Below are 23,661 nucleotides of genomic sequence, written 5' to 3' on the forward strand. Positions count from 1 at the left end.
CAGGGGCAAAGACCCTGAAATGAGGAAAATATTTTGTGTGCAGGCAACATGTATGTTATGGTGTGTGTGTGTGTGTGTGTGTGTGTGTGTGTGGTCAGAGGACAACTGTGGTGTGGGGCTCTGGGATGGAATTCAGGTTGTCAGGTCTGCAAAACCAGAGCCTTTACCTCAGAGCCATCTCCCAGGCCCAGGGAGAGGATTGTTACTGTGGGGCCAGGCAGGTATCGTTCTCCGGAGTCTACGTTTCTTGAACCAGGGCTGCAGGCATGCTAAGCAAGCACCTACCATTGAGCTACAGGCCTAGAACTTCCTTGTTGATTTTTTTCACTGTATGTAGCAAAAGTTGTCTTCTAACTCATGATCCTCCTGCTTCAGCTTCCCACGTGCTGGGATTACAGGCATGTGTCACCACACCCAGCTTGAAGTCTTAAAGAAAGAAAAATCAGCACTAACTTTTCAGAGTATAGAAGGAAGAAGACACCACAGATGGAGATGTTTATTATTACAACAAAAAATCTATATATCTATAGGCATACACCTATGTGAATACATATAAATACATATGAATATGGAGAAGCGTAAGACAAGAAGATACTTAAGTACTGGCAACCAGCTAGCATTCACACCTAAGGCTCCATCCTCTCTCTCCTCACATTCTGGATGTATACCGTGTTTAGCACCAGGAGAGCTAAGCAGACACTTGTCAGCAACCCCTCTTGGCCCCATCCACCTTCACTGTGCAGAGCCCTGTTGTCAGACATGAAACTGAGGGGTAAAGAACAGAGCCCAAGAGTTCTCTGCTTGCCTAGGGAAGGCTTTGGGAATGAGAAACCCTGACAGAATCCTTTAATACAGCCACACTCACAAAAAAGTATGTATATATGTCTATACATATGTGCGTATGAACGAGATTAATGAAGAAGGTGCATAGACGAGTGGTTGAGGAGGGCGTTACTAAAGCTAGGGCATGGTGGTGTTAATTGCTCCAAGGTGAGGACGGCAGGCCAGGGACTCTTGGCAGTGGCAGCTCCAAGGATGAGAGAAGGCTGTTGGCGGATCAGAACAAGCATGGACACCAGGAGTCCCTCGTGGGCAGGATACCCAGTTAACAGCACTCTGTCTCCTCAATCAGTCCCTTAGGAGTCCTCTGGTCATCAAGGCAGTGGGTGCTCAAGGAGGGTTCTGCAGGCCAGTTAGACAGAGAGGGGTCCAGGAAGACAGAGAGGGGTCCAGGAAGACAGAGAGGGGTCCAGGAGACAGAGGGTTATAGGAAGACAGAGGAGTACAGGAAGATGAAGTAAGGCTCTGTCCCACAGCTCTCACCTCCTCCCAGCCCTCTCCTCCCTCATGAGGGTCCTGGAAATGCTTCAAAGTATTTCAGGCCCTCCTTCCATCTGGGTCCCCATGCACCCTGCCCCACACCCCATTTTCACCTGCCCCCTTTGCTCAGTTATGCTTGTCCCCAGTTCCAGTTACCTGGGACTGTGAAGGGTCTGTCTGGCTTCTTCAAGGCATTACTGTGGAGGCGGGCAATGCAGCTGCGACCTCGGGAGACTGAAGGCCTGAAGGAGGGAAGGCAGGGAGACAAGAAGGTGGGACGGTCACAGGCATGTTCTGGACCCAGGTGTGTGGTGAAAAGGGTCAGCTAGGCACTAAACCTCCAAGGCAGAAGCTAAACAGCAGTTTTCAAAACCATGTGCGAATGGGAGACACAAAGAGGGAAAGGCTTGTGGAATGAGGGGCACTCAGGGAAGCCGAGGTGAGGGAGTTTCCAATCAGTGGTTAACCAATGATCAATGACTCTCTCATGGATAGGAGGCTAAGGCCTATAGCATCTCTGGGAAATCCTGTGATAAATAAAGAACTAAACACTGGTCCTGCTCACAATCTCTTGGCTGCTTTCTCCAAGGTGAAAACCAGTGGGGATGTGTGCCCAGTTGGTGCCCAGCACTCGAGTTAGAGGTTTCTCCCCACTGCCAGCCTCACCTCACAGTGCGCCTCTTCTTGCCGGCAGTGGTTGTAGGAAGAGAATCCGGCTTGCGGCCCTTCGTGAACATGAAGACAGGTGCACTGTGGGGGCGGGAGAGACAGGTCAGGAGGGAACAGAAATGCCACGGACAGGTCTCCTCTCTCCAGCTGCCTCGAGTTTGCAGGCTGGAAGGTTGGACCACAAGACCTGAGGTTTCTTTCTGCTAAGAGATGGTCTCTCTCCCTGCCTCTCTTACCCCCAGCTGACAGCTGAGTGACAGCCCTGTTCTGGGAGAACATCCAGATGTCAGTTTCTCCTGCGTCCTGAGAGCTGGAGTTCAAGCAATCTCACCCTTCCACCTGCCCAGCTCTGAGCTTGTCACTGAGAGCCAGCTCAGGGGGCATGGTGTGGGGCTGTGGGTGGACAGCCTGTTGGCCGCCGCCTTACACATCCAGGTCACTCTGCCACTTGTTCAGTCCTGAGCAGATAGCTGGTCCCTTCCCCCATTGTGTACTTAGAGGGCAAAGGTCACAGCTCTGTCTTTGCACTAGAAAATACTAAATTAAGTTTTCCTTCCATAGCGTCCTGCCTGACCCCTTTGGTTTTTTTGAGACAAGGTTTCACTGTGTAGCCCTGGCTGTCCTGGAACTCATTATATAGCCCAGGCTGGCCTTGAACTTACAGAGATCTACCTGCCTCTGCCTCCCAAATGCTGGAATAAACGGTATGTGCCACCATGCTGCCTTCCTGTCCTAGTCTCAACACTGGGATAGAGAGACAAATCTGGTGTTCGAGTAGATGAAATAGGTATTGTCTGTGGAATCCAAACTCAGAATAGGTCATGGAACCAAAACAGAGCATAAGAATCGATAGGTCTGGGCCTGTTAACTCCTGGTTCTCTGATGACCCTTCCTAAGTTAAGGTCCCATTAGCTACTCATGAGCACGCCACAAACCAGCACAGAGTTGGAGGGATAAGGCACAGGTCCATGTTGCCTTACAACTGCATACTCTGCTTTCCTGGGCCTGGGCACAAGGCTGACGAGTGACCAAGAGGAGACAGATGGCAAATGTCTCTGCTCTGAGAGTCAGGCTACCTTCCATCTTCTGGCAGGTGTGGGAGATGCTGGGAGACTCACCTGGGGAGAAAGGGCTGGTCTGTGCTGTTCCGCTCTGGGGAAACTTTTTCCCAGTCAACAAGTTCATGGAAGCTGGGTTTGGAGGGGGACTCCTCAGAGACATTGAAGGTTGTGTTGAGGTCACGAGTGGGTAGGGCCAGAGGAGTGGAACAGTTCTGTAAGGCAGAAGGGCCCAGGGGTACCCGGCTTTTAATGACCGTGGCTGGGCAGACTCTGGAGGAGGGGGAGGGGGAAGAGGCCCTTTCTCCTTTGGGAGTTCTGGGTTCAGAGGACGGCTGGGCCTTAGGTAGAGAGCTCCTCCTTAGGCAGGGGAGGAAGGACTGGCGCTGGCGCTTCATCTCCAGATTTGGGGCTGGTAGGCTGCCTGGCTCTTCGGGGTTCAGCTTCCTTTTCTTCTCCTTGGTAGGCTTCTGGAATGTCTTATCTGAGGTGCAGTCAGGTGCTAGTGGGATCCCCAGAGTGTGTGAGAGACCATTCAGTTGCTTTGCCATGGTCCGGGTTACTGGACCACAGTACCCTGAAGACTCTGGACAGAGAGAAGGAAAATGCTGAGATGAGACTGGGGCCGGCCAGAGAGAAAGAGTGTGGATAGAACACAGGCAGACAGCAGAGGCACAAAGAGCCCTTAACCTCTGGGTTCTCTTCGGCCTGCTTGTGCATAGAAAACCATGACCTTAGTTAGGCTCCAGCCTCCCACCACAGCATAAGCCAGCATGTGAGGTCCCAGGCCACACCTTAGCTACAGACCTTAGAGGTTGTATTAACAGGTGACACTCACTAGACTCTGAACACAGCTCCTGAGCTAGCGGGTCCCCCCTGGCCAGACCAGGAGATCTGGGGTTCTTAGCACCGTGCTCAGCGCTTTCCTCGAGCACTAGCTGCTGCAGGGTCTCAAATTCTGAGATCATGTCAGGAGTCAGGAGGTTGGCTGCCTGCAGCAGGGAGTACTGTCGCTGGGCCAGGTGTAGTACCCGGAGGGCCAACCTGGAAGAGGATAGAGAATTTGCATATAACTTATTTAGACCGAGGCTGACTAGGAAGGCATCTGTGCTATACACTGTCCCAACACTCTAGATGTGACCGAGGGCACTTTGGCTTTCCTGCTAGCTCCCTCCTGCCTTGCCCCAGACTAGCTTACTCGCTTCACCCTCCTCCTGGCCATGGTCCTGCTCTGGCATACCCTCAATGAAGGCCAACACCCCTACAGGCAATGGTGGGAGGTGTCACCTATAGTAGACGGGCCCCACAACAAAGACAGTGCCCTGGGAAATAGGGAAAAGATGCCAGGTGACCTTGGACTTGGGAGGTCTGGACTTGAGGTCCTCCTCAGCTCTGCCACTTAATAATGCTGTGGTCTCTTGGTCTCATGTGGCCCAGACTGGCCCTGAACACGCTACAGCTCAGGGTGTCACTGAACTCCAGATCTACCCTATGGTCTCCCAAATGCTAGAGTGACAGATGTGTGCACCACTCCTAGTTCAGTGCTGGGACTGAAGGTCATTTACCCTGCGGTAAGTTAACTTAAGAACGCAGATCGTCAGTCCTGCTCAAACTCCAGTTCAACACGGCCCAGTGGCAGGGTCCTGACTCACTGGCTAACTCAGTCTCTACAACTCTAAAACGGCTGGTAACAAGTACAATCACCTCATAGGGCTGCTGGAAATATTAATTAAGGGCTTATTATTTATTTATGTATTGATTCTTTAAGACAGGGTTTCTCTGTGTAGCTCTGTAGACTAGGCTGGCCTCGAACTCAGAGATCTGCCTTCCTCTGTTTACTGAGTGCTGGGATTAAAGCCGTATGCCACCACATCTGGCTTTATTGTTGGCTGACACAGGGGTTTGCCACATAACTCTGGTTGGTCTGGAACTCAGAGATGGGCTGTCCATCATTCTGAGTTCTAGGACTAAAGGTGTGTGCCATCGTATCTGGCCTGAGTGACTTGCTTTACATGGATATTTAATGAATGCCCGTCACACTAAACTATTATTTCTGTAAAATGGTACCTACTTCGGTGGAATATAGGGAAATGAAATAAGATAGGCTATGTTGACTGTGGCTTTGAGAAGACCCTTAAAAATGCATTTGGAGATGTGTTTTCTAGCAAATGGCAGATCCTGAAAAAGTGTGTGAAAACCAACACACATTTCACATGTGCCAGGGGACTATTTAAAGGAAATTCTGAGGGTAATGTGATTATTGATATTGTAAATTTAGATTCTCATAAAGAAAATTCCCTCCCTCTAAGGCACCCCTGTGACAGCAGAACAAACACAATTACCTTGGCAAGGGTTATTCACAGCAATGATCTATCCTCAGGTAACCACCTGTCTGGACTCTCTGGACCCCTTCACTGCCCTTGGTCAGTGTGTGCTCAAGAAACACAAACTCATTTGGAAAAGCAGCCTCAAGGCCTTTGAGAAAGTAGGCAGGACATTAATTAAGGAAGACACAGCAAAAACTCTGTATCTTTTTGAGCCACTATTTATGAGGAAGATTTTCTGAACTCTTTAGAAAGAGTGGGCATTGGGAGAAATACTCCAGCCTGGCTAGCAGATGACTGGGGTCTGGCTGTGTTTGCTGGGCCCTGGATAAAGGGCCCAGCTCCCTTTGTGTACATGGGCTTTCAAATTCGATTTCCAGCACATAAGATAGAACAACCTTGTTTTGTATGTCCTGTGTATTAGACCTCAGCATAAGATTTCATGTGACACCTTTAATCTCAGCAAGGAAGACAGAGGCATGTGGACCTTTGTGAATTGAGGCCAGTGGAGTCTACATAGTGAGTTCCAGGACAGCCAGGAATATGTAAAGATACTCCTGTCTCAAAACAACAAAAATGACCAAACAAACAAGATTAAAAAACAAAACACTGAACTAGAAAAAAAATCTCAAATCTATTCAATGTCCTGGTGGTCCAAGTTCTAATCAAGTCAACGAGAAATTACTTTATCTAGTTGTCAGAGCTTTTCCAAATGCGAAGGACAGTAAGACAGCCTGCAACAACTGATCCTTGGGACCCTGTGTCATATTTGATTAGTATTCCGTCTCAAAGAACTTAAGAGGCATAAGAATTGTGATTTTCAAATCACAGCCTAAATGGAGGTAACTTGTCAGAGGCCACAAAACCACAAGTGGAGCCAAAATGGTGACCAAGTGGCCTCTCTCTTTATAATGGGGACACCAGGAAGCAAGACACTAAGTCATCCATGGGAGGCAGTGGTTGGGAGGCCAATGGGACATCCCACCCATGTATCCCTGGCTCCTCAGGGTCCTGGGAGCTGGCAGCATGAGACAGATAATGAGCCTTTGATTATTCAGGCCGCAGCATTTTTGCTGAGTCGGGAACAGACACTCCCGACAAGAAACAAAATTTAGCAGGCCCTTCTGTCCAGAAGCTTTAAATACACTGCCTAGTGTGAACCGTGTTGGGGAGGGGAGAGCAGGGCTGGCAGCAGCAACGCTAAGTGGCCAGGGATTTATGTACTGGGGCCATGGGAAAACTAGAGAAAATCCCCTCTATGTGACCCAAAAGAAATGGTCCAAATCTTTTCTTCTTTGGCTTGGGGTGCAGGCTCTTATTTGACTTCTGGGAAATATTAGCCACAATCTGTTGTTAAGGATGCATAGGAAAACCTGACTCATGGTTACCCCTCTTCCATGTGGGGCCCAGCTCCTCCTGGCTGTGGACAGCAGTTCTGCCATAGACTGGGAAGCTACCTGGCAGCCCCAGCAGCCTGCCCTTGCTTAGTGCTTGCTGTCTGTCTGGGGGCTGATAAGTTTGGAGGGTGGAGTGGGGATGGAGGTGGGGGTGGGGTGGTGTTGTTTGCTTTCCTTGCCAGTCTGATGGCTTGAAAACAGCATGGGGAGTTAAAGCCGGTAGTGGTACACCAACACTCGAGAGGCAGAGGCAGGAGGATCTCTGAGTTTGATGGCAGCCTGATCTACAGAGTGAGTTCTAGGACAGGCAGGGCTACAGAGAGAGACCTTGTCTCCAAAAACCAAAAGAAAAGAAAAGAGACTTGACTGTCAGCTAAGCACCGGAACTTCCATGACATTCTAAATATCAGCTGTCACCCCAGAAGGCTGACCTGTCACTTCCCACCTCGGACTCATTGGAGACAAGATACCTACTGTTTAGAGTGGTCCACATCCAGTTTCTGTGGTGAGTGTTGGCTCATGCCTGGCTTCGCCTGCACAGAAGGACTAGGGGACCCTGGCAGGTTTGGCTCTGGCATCTGGGTTGGAAACTAAAGAAGGAGGAGACATTAATGGAGCAGCCAGAATTATCTCCTAAAATCCTTCCCCTGGGATGCTGACATGACTTAGCACACCAAGGGGCTTGCCACTAAGCCTGAGTTCAACTCCGGAGACCCACATGGTAGAAGGAGAGAACCAACTCTCACAAATTATCCTGAGTTATACATATGCACTATGCCATGGACACTCACATGCACACGCGCACACACACACACACACACACACACACACACACACGTTAAACAAATAAATGTTCAAAAAATAAATAAATAAATAAAATCCTTCTCTCCTTACTCCCAGCCACTTTCAAGCAAGTAAGAACCTGACAGATTCAAGACATGTATGTGGGCAGAGAAAGGGGAACTGCATTCCTGATATCCCACCAGCCCAAGTCTTTTGAAGGCTCAGGTTTCCCACCCTCCCCCCAGTCCTACCTGTTTGTCCTGGGGGGACTGCCCCTGCTCGGAAGCATTTCCTTCCACAGTCTCTTGTCCCTGGGCATCTGTCCCCAGGCTCTCCTCCCGAGGGGCTTCATCCTTTGCATGGAACTCTGGGGTACAGGCCTGGCTGGATTGTCCAGGCTGTATCGAGGAGCTAGAAACACTAAGGAAGAAATGGATTTTGAGAGGTTTTTTTTTGGGGCGGGGGGAGGTTGAAAAAGGGGAGGCAGAATTTTTTGGTATCTGGGTGGCAGAGCCCCATTTGCAACAGGTGAGTGACAAATGGGTAGCCATTGGGAGTGGGAGCTGGCAGAGACTTACTGGTTTAAGACAATGAGACCTAGCCCCTATGCTGACCTCCTGATGAGAAGACAATTGTTTGTTTATTTGGGTTGGGATGTTAGTTGTCTATCTAGATAACTTTTAGTTGCTGGGTCCTGGTGAGGAACCCCTTGTTTTAGGTGTTGGATCATAGGCAAACATTCTTAGCTCATCAAGTGACAAAAAAAGAACGGGGCTCATTCCTTCTGCAGCTGATGTGAAGGGTGGAGCAGGAAAGGGCACCCAAGCTCACCTTTGTGGTATGCTCAACTTGGGGGGCTGTGGAGAGTGCTGCTGCAGGGCCTGGGCTCCAGCCTCATACGTCTGGAGCTTCTCCCTCAGGGCAGCCACCTGAAACAACAGCATCCCAGTCTGCAGAGCCCCAGGTGACCACAAAGGCAGGGTACAGAACCCCAGCAGGACTCCAAACTTGTGTCTTGCTCCCTGTCCCAAGTCTGGTTCCCAGAGGCTGCCTCACCTCAGCCTGGAGCTGCTGGCAGATGGTGGCATACTGGCTAATGTGATGGTCCAGGCTGATCACGTTGCTCTTCAGCTGAGATTCGGACACAGAAGAGATTTGTTTATTCAAACAAATAACAAATCCCATGATAGGGATAGAAAAGCCCATTCCTGTTACTGAGACTCCCTCTCCCAAGTCAGTAATGTGCCTGGGACTACACCAAGCGGCAGAGGACTGTGTGTGGCCTGAGCCCTGACTCTGACTAGAACACTTTAGCCAGGCAGAGGGCTGCTCTGTAGCAGCTCCAGGTAAGTGGGGCTCAGTGCAGAGACAGACAACAGGATTCGCCAGAATCCCTCTGCCTTTGGAGGATCAGTGTATGTGGGCACCTATGCCACTTTTTCAACATAGGCTTTGCTGCCTGTAGCATGCTCGGTCATGAGTGAGTATAGGGAACTTTCTGTGCCTGAGAACACTAAACAGGAATCTAAGGAGGCTGTCTAGGACTTGTCCCCATCTCCTCTCAGGTTGTGGGCTCCCTCCCCGCTGGCACGCACCGTGAGTCTGATCTCCTTGGCGCGGTCAGCATATTTGAGGGTATTGTACGTGTCCTCGTAGGTCAGGCTGGAAGGGCTGACGGCGGCAATCATCACAGTGCGGCAGTTGCCCCCGAGGGAGTCCTTGAGCAGGCGGGTCAGTTTGCTGTCTCGGTAGGGTACGTGAGACTTGCGGCCCTGGTAGCAGTAAGCGCATAGCTGGGTTAGACTGCCCTGTCCTGGAGGGAAGGACCACTGGGTTCGGGTGCTCATTTTCTCTTCTGAGAATGCTGGGCGAGCTCCGTGGTACCTTTGCGTCAGCCAGGGCATTGAGGACGTTAATGAGCGCTAACAAAGAGCGGTTGATGTTGGCCCCTTCCCGCAGCCGCTCTCCTTTGGCATGGGTGCTAGATGCTCGCTCTGAGCCGGCCAGGTCTATCAAGCTCATCTTGGCTACTCGGAGGGCCTGAGTCAGTCCTGGAACCCGGTCCTGCTGCTTCACAAAGATCTGGGGGGCAGGGGGCAGGAGTGAGGGGGGAGTGTAGACATCAGAACCCTCAGCAGGGGGTAGGAGTGAGGGGCAGTGCAGACATCAGAACCCTCAGCTTCAGGCAGAGCACATGACGCGCCTCACCTGGAAGATGGCGTGAGAGCGGGAAGACGTGGCGTTGGCGTCCGTGGGGTGCTGTGTGCGGCTGCAGTTACCTCTGGTCAGCATCTCAAGTAGCTGTTCGGCTGAGGCTGGCTACAGAGAAGGTCCCCAAGGAGGGGCTGTGTCTTACCACCAGGGCTTGTCTCCTGGCAGGAAGGCCGCTCACCTGTCACACTCCACCACCATTACTGCCACCACCACTGCCGACACCACCCCCAATCACCTCCCCAGTATCCAGGAGATCCCCAAACTGCACTTGAGGGAACCCCCGAGGACCAATGAAGAGGTGGCCAGACCTGAGGCCCAGCGAATACCTGGTGGAAAGAAAGTCCCGGCACCACAACACCCTTATCAGGGTCCTCACGGATGGTGAGGGGTCCTTTGGGCTCCAGGAGGTCATGGATCTGCTCATTATACACCTTAGGAAAAAGGACAGGAGGAAGACACCCGAGGAAGATCATCCTCCCTGGGACAGCACACAAAGAGCATGCACTGGAGTGGGGAGGGCCAGACTCAGTACAACTGACGCTGAGTCATCAACCCTGCAGTGGTACTTTGTGGTGATGTCAAATGACAATGGCAGAAGGGCAAGTTTCCTTTTCACATGGTCTCTCACTGGGCTGTATCTGTTCCTGGAGCCTCTTCCCCTCCCCCTCCCCTTCAGGTGTTGAGAATGAAGTTATGACGTGGGCCAGAGCGGTAGCAGCCCTACCTCCAGGTAACTGATGAGCACTGTGAATTGCTTTTCTTCCTGGCAGGCTTCAAGACGTCTATATAGTTCCATGGTGGTCAGGTACATGATGCCGGGCTCCCCCTCCCTTCCCAGCATAGTGTGTGTCTTCCCAGCCCCGGTGGCTCCATAAGCAAACACTATAAAGGACAGAATACGGAACAGGATGTCAGCAGGGGCAAATCTTCCTCCCCCAGAGCTGTCCCAGCACATGTCCACCAAGCTCGATCTTCCCAAGTCCCTTTCCCTTGCTGCCTATGACCGCAGTCCCAAGGCTTCTGCCATTGGAACCCCTTGGTGCTCAAGGTTAGCCTGTGGATTTCTGGTCAGTGGGATCTGCACCGGAATTGAGAACTATCCCTTCTTTCTCGATGCTACAGCTGCTTTCTGATGGAGGACTGCAGTTCTTGCATGCACACATACAGACACTCACACACCCATACACACACTCACACACCCATACACACACACATGTGATTTTATGATCACTGTTTCCTCCCTCTGGAGTGGTATAAGCATCAAGAGTTCAAACTCAGTGTCTAACTGGCTACTGTAGACTAGGACCCAGTGGGATGCATGGTCAAGTGAATAAACAGACCCCACTCCAAAGCAGAGAGATCAGAAGATAAATAGAATCCTTTTCTCAGAAAGAAACAGAGAGGCAAGCCAGAAACTCCCCAGCAGGCAGTCCTCACCTGAGCAGTTGTAGCCCTGGAGGAAGCTGTCGAGGATGTTGTGTGTAGTGTGTTGGAACACTTCCTGTTGAGTGGCCACCTCACCAAAGACCCGGTCAAAGACAAATGTCAGGTCCTTGCCCTTCTTCTTGGGGCCATTGTGGGAGCCGCTCCACTTTAGGCCAGGAAATCCCCCATCACACTCCTCAGGGTCAAACACCAGCATTCGCTCATCGACCACCTGAATCACAGGCCGCCGCTGACTCTCTAGCTCCTTAGGGGTGGGGGGCCTCACCCGCACAACCACACGAACCACGCTGTCTTCCACAGCCATCACCATGGCAACACCTGTGCAAAAAGGTGAGGACCACACCAACTCAGGAGTATGCTTCAGTACTGAAGGGCCTTTCCTCCACCTTCCTAGGGGCGACGTCTACTTTGTCTTCTAGGGAGCAAGACATCAGTAGCAGAATCAATTATTGATACAGATCTTTCTCACTTGAAATAGCATCTCTGTCATATTCAAATGGCTTTGTTTCCAAAGGTCTTTTACTGGACTTCCTATATTTTCCACTAAGACACTTGGTTATAGGGCCAGTGAGATGGCTCAGCAAGTAAAGGTGCTGCCAAGCCTCATGACATTAAATTCAATCACCAGGACTCCTGCAGGATTTTGTCTGACTCAACACATGCTTTGTGGCATGGCCCCCTTATGAGAAATGAAATGCAGTGAACAGTTTGTCTATACTCATACTCCTTCCGTACTTTTCCTACAGTTGAAACACACTTTAAATCTAGTAGCAAGACTCCCTCACTGGACTTTCTCGTAACTTTGTTAGTTATTCCCGGGCATCTGCTGTGCTATTTGCCTTTTTAAAGAAACTTTATTGGCAATAGCCTGGTTCTGAAAAAATATAATCCCGGTTACAGAAAAGGATGAAGCAGGAAGACCATGAGTTCAGGGCCTGCCTGGGCTACAGGGTTGGGTCCTGCCCCAGGTAAATAAGAATGTTGGAGCCAAGTTTGTGTGAAGCTCTGGCTTCCACGGTAGAACCAAGAGGGAAATAAAAGAGAAATGAATTGGAAGCTGGAGTGTAGCTTACTGAACACTTATACTAGCGTAATTGAGGCCTTGGGTGATCCCCAGCACCGCTAAATACATACCTAAATACATAAGAAAACTTGTCCTTTTTCCTCAAAAAATAACCCTGATATTGTTACAGCTGAAATTACACCAAATGTACATACTTATTAAATAGTTTAGGCTGAGTGTGGTGGCCACAGCTTTAATTCTAGCACTTGGAAGCGGAGGAAGGAAGGTTTCTAGGAGTTCCAGTACAGCCAAGGCTACCTCCCTAGACTTAGTCTCAAAAATCAAAACCTCCTAAATAAACAAAACATTTTAGGCAAAAGTGTGGCTATTGATTATTTAGATACATTTTATATTCCTCAAGAAGATGTTTTTATTTTTTAAATAAAAATTTTACAGATGTAATTACACTCTCAAATATTTTATTATGTGTATGTACGTGTGTGGATGCTGTATGAGAGGCCAGAAGATGGCATCAGATGATAGTCCCCCTAGGTTGGTGTTGGGTATCAAACTCTGGTCCCCTGAGAAACAGTAAATGTTTTCAATTGATGATCCATCCCTCCAGCCCTGTAATTACTATTACTATATTACTAAGCCATCTCTCCAGCTCATTCTATTATTTAAAATACAGTTGTTATTAGACAGATCTAGAGCTTTCAGCACCTTCTGATAATGTTCCTGTGACTTCTCTCCCTGGGGTGCATTACTGGCTATTACTGCTATTAAAGTAACCATGGGGAAAACCTGCCTTAAATGTGGTAAAGCCTGCAACATGTTTGTTTGTTTGTTTGTTTGTTTGAGACAGGGTCTCTCATGTAGCTCAGGCTAGCTACAAACTTGCTATGTAGCGGCCTCCTCTTACCTCCACCTCCCAGTGCTAGGGTGAGCTGCCTGCCACTGACCCAGTCAGGATAGATGACTGTAGTTAGCAATTTTCAGATGGCTTTTTTTTTCTTTATGTAGTGATTTTTATTTTATGATACAGTTTTTGAGATAGGGTCCCAAGCAGCCCAAGTAGCTCAGGCTAGTTTTTTTTTTTAAAAACTATGTAGCTGAGCTTAGCCTTGACCCTTTGATCTTCCTGCTTCTACTTCCCAAGTGCTGAGATTGATGTCTACTCTTTCCTTTTATGGCTGGTTTGGTTTTTTGTTTTTTCTGAGTGTCTCATGTCACGAATGCTGGCTGACCCTGAACTCAGTATGTTCAGGGTATCCCTGATCCCTGATCTTTGGCCTCTACTTCCCATATGCTGGAATTACAGGTGTGTACCACTATGACCAGGTATTTTTTATGACTTCTATGTCATGTTTAAGATGACATTTTTTTTTTTTTTCTGGGCTGGGGAGACAGAGGCAAGTTAGTCAATCTCTGTGAGTTGGAGACCAACCTAGTCTACATAGTAAGTTCCAGGACATCCAAGGCTACATGGTGAGATTCTCATTTAAAAAAAAAAAAGAGGGGCTGGAGAGATGGCTCAGTGGTTAAGAGCACCGTCTGCTCTTCCAGAGGTCATGAGTTCAATTCCCAGCAACCACATGGTGGCTCACAACCATCTGAAATGAAATCTGATGCCCTCTTCTGGGGTGTCTGAAGACAGCTACAGTGTACTCACATAAAATAAATCTTAAAAAAAAAAAGATATTTCCCTCCAAAAGCAACACATGTTTTTCTTACACTCCTGTCCAATAACTTCCTTTCTTACATTTTTGTTCTTTATGAAGATAAAATTGTTGTGAATAGTGAAGTTTTAAAAATATCTTTCTTTCCAACTTTCTTTCTTGAGACCTAATTATCTCAAGATCATTTATTGAAGACAATTTCTTTCCCACCTATTTCAAATGCAAAAAGAATTTTTTAGAGACATGATCTTATGTGTGGGCCTCCCTCCACTGTTGCTGCCTCCCTGGCGCACCGCTGCCGTCGCTCCTCTGTAACGTGTCTCCTTGTGCTCTTTCTTGGTTATTCTTGGACATCTTGCCTTGCATATGAGTTTAGAATTCTCTAGTAAGCTCCACAAAGAAAATCCTACTAAGATTTTAATTTGTATTATTTTTAATTTATAGGTTAATATGAGAAGACTTGGTGTCTTTATGATACGGAAGCTTCCCACCTAGGACCTGCTGTCTCTTTCCATGTATTCACAACTTTATAATCTTCAGTAAAATTTCATAATTTTCCTCTCATGAGTACCGTACATTCTTGGTTAGGTTTATTACTAGCTATTATACAGTCTTTGTTATGTTGTGAATAGACACCTTTTAAAATTGCATTTCCCAAACCTTATCTTGCCAGAATATAGACAAGAGAGCTTTGAATATCTGAATGCATAACCTGCATCTGCCCAGAATGCCAAATGTTCTTATTAGTTCTAATAGACCGCCATTGATTCTCTTAGGCCTTTCAATTAGATGATAATATAGTTTGCAAATAATGACAGTTGCCTTCTATTTTCATCTCTTCTTTATTTGGTTGCCTAGCCTCCACTGCCCGGTAGGGATGTAGGAATGGGTACTTGGTGAAATGATTATACTGTGTCTCTCCCTGAATCTGTTTATGCACAGGGTAATACAACAGATTTCCCAGTGTTAAATCTGGTAATAGTTCCAGAGGCTTCCAGCCTGAAGTCATTTGGTACTCCTTCATATCTCTGTGCCTGTCTACTTCTCCTTTGAGCAAGCTACCAAAGGCAGGGACAGAGTTTTTGGAATGTGTGCAGGAGTCAGTTTAGGCCAGCTCTAGGGACATACTAACATGGGGGAAGGAACAGGAGCTGCTCATGACGGCCATAAACAGATGAATGCTTTTCCCGATAAAGGTTGTATCTGCTGATCAGTCATAATGGAGGTCATTCAGCAAAGGAAAGTGGGCCTTCTGCTGAATATTCTGCCCAACAGCTTGGGGTTTCCTTGGGGAATGAGGCAGAAGTGAGCTGATTTGAAACTCTGTTCCTTCATGAACTCCTTAACTTCTTCCCAGCACCGAACAAGGGAAAGATACCAACCAACACTAATCCTTTTATGGGTGTATAATTCAGTTTTCATCCCGGCAATCAGATTGACATAATAAACATATTAGAAGTGCTCACTCTGTCAAGGCCTGTCCGGAGCAGCTCACACCCATCATCTCCTTTATCTCCACTGCAGCCTCACAAGATGGATAGTATGAGTACATTCATTTTTCAATGAGAAAATTGAGACAGAGAGGGTTAAGCAACTTGCCCGAGGTTCCAATACTGGTGAGTGATGGAGCGCCAGCTCCAACCCAGGCAGTCTGACCGCAGAGCCTGCTGTCCTGTCTGATAATGATAGTATATAGTATGCTCTGATGGTCACATGACTTTAATAGTTCCTATGTTTATATAATGACGATGAATCTATGAATCCTTTTATGGGACTAAATTATATGCTTTGAAAGCACTTGCAGATATATATGGACTCTACCTCATTTCAACACTCAAGAATTCCCTTTTCTTGTTCTCGCACTCACACTCCCAGGAGACCTGCTTCTCTGTGGGAACGGACAGGCAGAGCATGCTTGGGTCCACACTGGCTGCCTCCCCAGCAGTCCCCGAGGCTGGGGAGAGTTCTGGCTGAGGAGGAGCCACAGAGGAGCCTAACATTCTAAGCAGGAAATTAAAAAGGGCACTGGCAAGGAGTACGCATAACCTTTACAGCTCTCTTCTCCCGCCTCCCGAGGGCCAGAGAGAGGCCAGTCTGTTTGCCTAATGAGATGTTCTTTCTTCCCAAGACAGTGCTGGGGGCACCAGGTGCAGAATGTAAGGTAACGCTCGGCATGGGTGCTCCAAGGACACCTGGGTTCTGGTCTGTGTTCTGCATCTGACTAGTGGGGAGGTCTCTCCCCGAGCCACACAAGCCCATCAATGTCATATCAGCTTCTTGTTTTGAAAGCCAGTGAGAGCGACTACCAATCTGCTCCCACCCCAGGGGGATGGGGAGATTAATGAGAGAACATTTGTCAAGTTTGCTTTGATCCTCGCTTGGAAAGAGCATTTCAGCCCAAAGTACAAGCAAGATGATTCTTTAATAAGATCTTCAGGGTTCGCAGGCAGCTACATTCAAGTCCTATTTCTAACCCTGGGCAGCTCATTAAAACCCAGAGGCTAGTGTGCTGCTGAGCAGGGGCTGGGAAGCCAAGGTCCAGATGTTTTAGGGGTGGTTTCTCTTGCCTACCCTTGTAGTGATGAGATCAACCTCTGAAGGCCCTGGAGGAGAATTTCTGAGGACCTGTGGGGATCCCACTGCAGACAAGGAGAGAGAAGACAAAGGGGAAGGAAGGAGTTCAGCTCTCCCATGATACTGCTACAGGGACAGCTAAAGTCCCTTCACTGACTTTCATCATTCCTTACACACTTGTGTCTTGTCTCACACACTCATCCCAAGTATTTGGGGGCCTTTCCCAGCAGGAAGCAGATGCTGACTAACACTTGTCCTACAAATGAAAAAGGGCTATAGAAGAGCAGAGGCTTGACCTAGAAGCCTAAGAATAAACATCATAGCTAACATGTACAGAGTGCTTCACTGAGCGTACCTGCATGGTAAGCCCTCTAGAGTAAGTACTTTACAAATGGCTTCTTTTAGCTTTCCCAACAATCCCATTCCATGAGGAACGAAGATAACAACAAAGATAACCCATCAGACAGATGGTAGGCCAGGCTAGAATCTAGGCTCACACTGAGACACTACTCCATCCTTATACTAGTTCTGCCTGTAGGTTTAGTAGGTTTAGTAGGTTTTTTGCCCGGCTTCTGGGCTTTGTACATCCCACACCTCGGTATCCATAGAAGAGTGTCTTACAATAACTCCTCCCCCCAGGGCACGCTTGCTTTTGAAGAAGAATATGATACAAAGGCTATGCCTTTTCTATCCAGGGCTGCGTGCTGCACGTGTCCTAATGCTGAGCTGTAAGAGTTCTGGCGATTCCCTTCTTTTGGTTTTCATTTCCTTTGATTTGGATATCCAGCTTAGCTTGGCCTTGAGATCCTAGTGCCTCTGCCTCCCGAGAGCTGGGACTGATGCATAGGCCACCGCCATGTCTGCTTTGCTTATTCCCTATCTTATAAATGGTGATTGATTTTTCTTGTCTTACCATCGTGGCTAGGAATTCCAGTACAATATTGACTGGAAGCAGCGACAGTGAGCATTCTTGCATCTTTACTCATTCACAGGGAATGTTTTTTGCTATTTCATACTTTGTTAGTTTAATAGCATTTGTCTCCATTCCCAGGTTCCCCCAACATACACTGGCAGACACTGAATGTTGGCAATGCAGAGGATTGAACTTAGGACCTTGAACATGCTACTTTCTGGTTCCTGAGGTTTTATTTGAAGTTTTTACAAGTACACCTGTAAAAAGGGTAGACTTGCAATTTTAATCGTGTTCAAAATAAAATCCAGACTCTTAAAATAGAATGAAAAGGTTTGCCTTTCTGACTGTAAACGTCTGGGAATTGGTTGGTTTCATTTGTGTGAAGGTAAATTTTAAGCTAATTTAATCACCTCATTGGCCTTAGATCAACTAAAAAATTCTATAGCTTCTATTTTGGGAGGACTGTGGTAGGGGTGCTAAGAACTAAACTCCGGCCTCAGCGCATGCTAGGGAAGCATTTGCCACTAGCTCACACCCTCAACCCCATGCCAGCTCTCTTTTAACTGTAATTAAGATGTTCTACCTAACTGACTTCACTGTCTTTGTTTAAATTCCCAAATGTGAATTTAATTTTTTCATTTGTATTTGTGTGTATGTGTGTTTGTGTGGTGGTGGTGGTGGTGTTGGGGGTGGGGTGGGGTTGAAACAGTCTCACTATGATTGGCCTTAAAGTCAGAGATCCTTCTCTGCCTCTCAGGCGCTGGGATTATAGAAGTGTCTGTGTTACTATGCCTATCTTGTATTTATAACTTGACTGCTTGTGGAGACAGAATGAAGTTTATACAACATTACAATAACTACAGTTGGTATGTCACTAGATAAAAGCTTTATACATGTTTCTAATAATGTGATACTTCTATACTTCAAAAAAAAAAAAAAGGTATTAGGGCTAGGAATGTAACTCCTTGGTAGAATGTTCAGAGTCTTGGGTTTGATCTCTAGACCGTGAAAAGAAAAAGAAAAAAGAAAGGTACAAGTGGAGCTAAATTAGATAAAAAACAAAGTAATCAAGAATGAGATGGCTTAAAATCCTGACTGGGGTGGGGTGCGGTTCCATAATGAAATAGGCAGAGGCCGGGCAGTGGTGGCGCATGCCTTTAATCCCAGCACTTGGGAGGCAGAGGCAGGCGGATTTCTGAGTTCGAGGCCAGCCTGGTCTACAGAGTGAGTCCCAGGACAGCCAGGGATACACAGAGAAACCCTGTCTCGAAAAACCAAAAAAAAAAAAAAAAAAAAAAAAGCCAATTTCTTCCAATATCTAAAGTCTTTTAAAGTTCAAAGTCTCTCAGTCATGGGCTCCAGTAAAATAAAGAAATGAAATAGGCAGAGAAGAAATAGGATAGGGACATGGAGAGAAATGCTGTTAACAACGAAAAGCTCATTCACAAAGGTAAAATTATATATGTCAAGCTTAACTACACTCTGTGCCTCGGTTTCTCAATATGCAAGTTGTAATATTTCTATTATCTGTGTCATCAGTTTTTGTTAAGCTTGAATAAGATTGGGTTTTTAAGTGCCCAACAAATATTAGACACCGCTAGGAAAGTTCCCTATGATGCACAGAACCAACGAAACCAACACAAACCAGTATGTTAAGTTCTTTGGCACACACCAGGCTGTCTACCTTGTACATGTCACGTCAGTAGCTCAAATGTTCAAAGCTAAAAGAATCGACCCTCCTGGTACTAATAGACGCCTGGTTTTCTTTCATGCACGCCAATGTTTCTGAATGCCCCAGTAACCAAGTTGCCTCCCTCTGTAGACACACAGTTGCGTAATCCTCTTTGACAAAAGGAGTGGAGAGGAGCGTGGCTATCCCATGCTCTCATGCCAGGCGTCCCAGCTTCTCCAGTTCTGACGTGTAGAAACCCAATTCCACCTCCCACGCGAGGAGGGGTAGCCGCTACGGAGCCGGATGCACCTTTCAAAGGATCGGGTATACATGAGAGAGCTCAATAAGGGCCCCGGACCGTGGGACGGACGCAGGAGTCGCGATCGGCTGTAAGCTCGGTGTAAAGGAAGTGCCCTCCTACGCGTCCCTGACCTGCCCAAACAAGAGCAGATTCAGGTTCCAGCCGATCGCAGCGGGCCCGCGCGTACCACAGCTCCGCACCGAGCCCGCGGGGCCGCCCCACCATGAACCAAAGGTTACCTTTCGTCGGTTCCCGCCGCTGGTGTCACGGGTCGCTTACGCGTCCCTCCACCTCCGATAGGAGCCCTCGGACTCAGGAGGGAGCTCCCCCACGCCCGATTCCACCGAACAAACCTTCTTCCGGCGCGGCGCGTTCAAACTAGCCGGTCCGCTCATTCGCGCTTCCCATTGGTCACCACCGAGCTCGCTGATTGGCTGTTTCCTAAGCAACAAAGACAGCCCGAGGTGCGCTTGCGCACTAGTTCTCCGGCTTGGAGGTTTCTTTGGCAGAATCAAACTACCCTGAGCGGAATTGCCGCCAGAAACCGGTATCTAGCGGTGTAACGAGGGGCCCCGCCTCTGTGGTCTGTGGACTGAGTTCAGAATGGGTTACAGCAACCACACATTCGACAGAATTTTAAACCTGCTTTTGTGGCCCAAATAGGCACTCTCATATACAGAGTGGCTCGTGCCTTTAATCCCATCACTCAGAAGACAAAGGTTGGCGGATCTATGTGAGTTCGAAGCCAGCCAGCCTCCACATAGAGCGTTCCAGACCAGCCAGAGCTACGTGAGAGCTTTACTTGATCTCTATTTTCAGCAAACTGTCCTCACGGTGGCATTGTGAGCAGGTCTGGGGCTTGTAAGGGTGGTAAATTTTTCTCCTTCACAACTGTGAACAGGCTAGTAGAGTCATTTAATACTGGATAACTTGACTCAAATTCTTTATTCCCCGCACTTAGTTTAGTGAAGACAAAACAACAAAATTACATGAGGTTTGGGTTAGTACAAAGCGACAAGAATACTAAATACTCTTGTCTCTCCATCTCCTTTAAAACGAACCAGTTGTTTGATAAGAGCTTTCTGGTTAAGGGTGCCCTCCTCTGTTACTCTGAATTGTATTTCAGCAGAGGTTCCAGGTATAATGGAGGGTTTAGGTGTAGAGCCTTCAAGTACCGAATCTGGTCCTTTTTTTTTTCCTCCCTAGCCTCCCCCCCACTCCAACCCTCAAACTGAGGACCAAACTCAAGGCCTTTTCTTTACCACTGAGCTAAATCCCCATAAGTGAAAATTTTAGAAAGACATAAAGTGAATAACACATCTTGTAGACATTCAACGAAACCGTACTAGGTGTTCTTAGATTTATTCAACAATTGTTATGACAGGTTCAGTGGTTACAGCGATACGTGATACATAGTGCTCACAGTCTATAGGGAAAAAATAGATATTTATCACAGATGGGGATTGTGATACATTCTAAGGCAGAAGGAGAGAAGAAATGTTACAAGTTCAAAGCCAGCTTCATGTACATAGTAAGTACTAGGCCAGCTTGAAATATAGGGAGTCCCTGGAAAGGGGTAGAGGTAGGGAGAAGAGAATGGATAACAACAATAACATAAGATGGATGATACAGGCGATAGTAAAACCATACTGGGTGTAGTGGTTTGAATGTATTTGGCCCTGGGAGTGGCACTATTTGGAGGTGTGGCCTTGGCATAGGTGTGTCACTGTGGGCGTGGGCTTTAAGACCCTCGTCCTAGCTGCCTGGAAGCCAGTCTTTTCCTAGCCACCTTCAGATGAAGATGTAGAACTCTCAGCTTCTCCTGCACTATGCCTGCCTGGATGCTGCCATGCTCCTGCTTTGATGATAATGGACTGAACCTCTGAACCCGTAAGCCAGCCCCATTTAAATGTTGTCCTTATAAGAGTTGCCTTGGTCATGGTGTCTGTTCACAGCAGTAAACCCCTAAGGCACTGGGCAATGTTAGCTTAGGTGTAAAGGAAGATGGGGAGAGAGTCTGGCAAAGTGTCTGTTTCTTGGATCTCAGAAGTCAAGATAAAAGAATTATTATTATTATTATTATTATTGGTGAGGTCAGTTGCTCTATAGTTAGCCCAACAAGAATTTCTTTTTTTTTTTTTTTTTTTTTTTTTTTTTTGGTTTTTCGAGACAGGGTTTCTCTGTGTAGCCCGGGCTGTCCTGGAACTCACTCTGTAGACCAGGCTGGCCTCGAACTCAGAAATCCGCCTGCCTCTGCCTCCCGAGTGCTGGGATTAAAGGCGTGCGCCACCACCGCCCGGCCCAACAAGAATTTCAAAGCCTAGTGGCTGGAGGGATGGCTCAGTGGATGAGAATACCTGCTTCTCTTCTAGAGGACCTGAGTTCAGTTACCAGCACCTACACTGCCATGCTCACAACTGCCTGTAACTCCAGCTCCAAGGGATCTGACACCCCCTCTTGGTCTCTGCCAGCAACCTTCCTATGCATGTATATACTCACAGACACACATACACATCATTTAAAAAGAAAGAAATCTTTTTCTCTCCCTTACCTTCTCCCACTCACTCTGGCCCTGCTTGCTGCAGCCCATAGGTGTTTTATTTATTCATTTGTTATATGTAAGCACACTGTAGCTGTCTTTAGACACCCCATAAAAGGTCATCAGATCTCATTAAAGATGATTGTGAGTCACCATGTGGTTGCTGGGATTTGAACTCATGACCTCCAGAAGAGCAATCAGTGTTCTTAACCGTTGAGCCATCTCACCAGTCCTGAAAGAAATCTTTTTTTTTAAAAGATTTCATCTGGGTGCAGTGGTGCACTTCTTTAATCCAAGCACTAAGGAGGCACTCTGTGAGTTTGAGGCCAGACTGGTCTACATATCAAGCTCCAGGATAGAGTGCTTGCCCACCAATCAGGAGGCCATGTGTTTGATCCCCAACACTGTAAAAAAAAAAAAAAAAGAAACCCAATCAAACGTGTGTGTGTGTGTGTGTGTGTGTGTACCCACAAGCTCAAGGCAGGGCTTGCAGAGTAGCTCAGTGGTAAATGCTGCTACGCCCACAATTGGAGTTTAGCCCCTAGAATTCACATAGTAGAAGAGAGAATTAGCCTCCACTGGTTGTCCTATGTCTTCAATATTCCTTTTGTGAAGTGGAAATTTCTGAGTTCTCTGTCACTCTGTGGAGTCCTATTTATACCCTCCAAACATCACGTGTCCTCCACGTGCCTTACCTCAGCACGTACATCCAGTCACTCTAAGTCTGCAGAAGTGGCTAGAAACTGCAGCACACCACCAGAAGTTTTTTGATGCGTTTCCCTCTATGGCATCCTGACAAATGCAGCTCAACTACAAAATGTAAGGCAGACGAATACGTGCATATTGTCAGCAAAGAATCCTTCATCACATCACGTGTCCTTTCATGCGCTTGCTTTAGCAGAACATCCTCTCTCCTGTGTCTGCTTCAGCAAAACATTCCTTCACCAGCCTGCCTTAGTCTTTCACCTGTGTCCACTTCAGCTAAACTTTCCTTCACCTGTTTGCCCCAGCAAAACACCATCCAACCCGCTTTCCACAGAACCCTTAAGTGTCCACTTCCAAGCAGGATGAGGACTAAGAGTCCATTTGCTTTGTCACTGAGGAGTTCTTAAGTGGCCTTGACTTGGACAGCTTCAGGGGAATGGCACCCCTAGATCAGGATGGGACAGAGGAAAGTTGTAACCATTCTTTGAGGACATTTAATTCTTTTTTTCTTCTGTTTTTCTTTGTTTTTTTGGTTTTTCGAGACAGGGTTTCTCTGTATAGCCCGGGCTGTCCTGGAACTCACTCTGTAGACCAGGCTGGCCTCGAACTCAGAAATCCGCCTGCCTCTGCCTCCCGAGTGCTGGGATTAAAGGCGTGCGCCACCACCGCCCGGCGACATTTAATTCTTAAGGGGAACAGAGAGATACAGAAGTATTGAGAGGAGGGGGTGGAGTTAAAGGACGTCTTTGTGTATAAGAAAGACTTAAACGTTGATGGGACGGAGCTAGGGAAGAACGAGCAGTTGAAGACTGATGCAAAATTATCAGGGATGCCGAGTTGGCTTCATCAGTAAAGTGCTTGCCATGTTCCTGAGTTCCATCCCCATCACCCAGGTAAAAACCTGAGCACTGTGGCGCACACTTGTAATCTCCTTCTGCTGCATTCCTGAAGTTCTCTGGCCAGCTATCTTAGCCTAAGGAGAAATCCCTAGACCCCAGGAGGCAACTATGTTTCAAAAAAACAAAGTAGGAACCAGGTGTGCTGGTACATAACTTTAATCCAAG

The 23,661-nt window shown here is 47.6% G+C and overlaps 1 protein-coding gene across 3 annotated transcripts; it reads right to left on the minus strand.

Annotated features, from left to right (window-relative positions):
- Nucleotides 1-453: 453 nt before the first annotated feature.
- On the minus strand, nucleotides 454-19,734 carry Kif18b (kinesin family member 18B). 3 transcript variants are annotated; one of them, XM_028780597.1, is made up of 16 exons: nucleotides 19,593-19,734; nucleotides 11,203-11,529; nucleotides 10,490-10,647; nucleotides 10,092-10,196; nucleotides 9,760-9,870; nucleotides 9,436-9,633; nucleotides 9,147-9,323; nucleotides 8,608-8,682; nucleotides 8,383-8,480; nucleotides 7,803-7,971; nucleotides 7,243-7,358; nucleotides 3,886-4,091; nucleotides 3,108-3,633; nucleotides 1,987-2,070; nucleotides 1,477-1,562; nucleotides 454-1,182 (listed from the first exon to the last, which is right to left on the minus strand). In XM_028780597.1, exons 2-16 carry the CDS (start codon nucleotides 11,519-11,521, stop codon nucleotides 1,106-1,108), a joined length of 2,505 nt encoding a protein of 834 aa, XP_028636430.1. In that variant the 5' UTR covers nucleotides 11,522-11,529; nucleotides 19,593-19,734; the 3' UTR covers nucleotides 454-1,105. The 3 variants fall into 3 exon arrangements, with proteins under 3 accessions (XP_028636430.1, XP_028636431.1, XP_028636432.1); XM_028780598.1 differs by having other exon boundaries at nucleotides 726-1,182; nucleotides 7,803-7,962; nucleotides 19,593-19,693; XM_028780599.1 differs by lacking the exon at nucleotides 19,593-19,734 and adding an exon at nucleotides 11,530-11,597 and having other exon boundaries at nucleotides 726-1,182; nucleotides 7,803-7,962; nucleotides 11,203-11,422.
- Between the last annotated feature and the right edge of the window lie 3,927 nt (nucleotides 19,735-23,661).

Source organism: Grammomys surdaster, unplaced genomic scaffold (genome assembly GCF_004785775.1).
Source record: "Grammomys surdaster isolate TR1022 unplaced genomic scaffold, NIH_TR_1.0 371, whole genome shotgun sequence".
Classification (NCBI taxonomy): Eukaryota; Metazoa; Chordata; class Mammalia; order Rodentia; family Muridae; genus Grammomys; species Grammomys surdaster.

Coding starts and splice junctions, on each gene's coding strand:
- Kif18b (XM_028780597.1), bottom strand. CDS start 11,521: ATGGTGATGGCTGTGGAAGACAGCGTGGTTCGTGTGGTTGTGCGGGTG. Junction 8,683..9,146: donor CCAAGGAGATCAGACTCACG/GTGCGTGCCAGC, acceptor TCCGAATCTCAG/CTGAAGAGCAACGTGATCAG. Junction 3,634..3,885: donor GGAGCTGTGTTCAGAGTCTA/GTGAGTGTCACC, acceptor CTCTCTGTCCAG/AGTCTTCAGGGTACTGTGGT.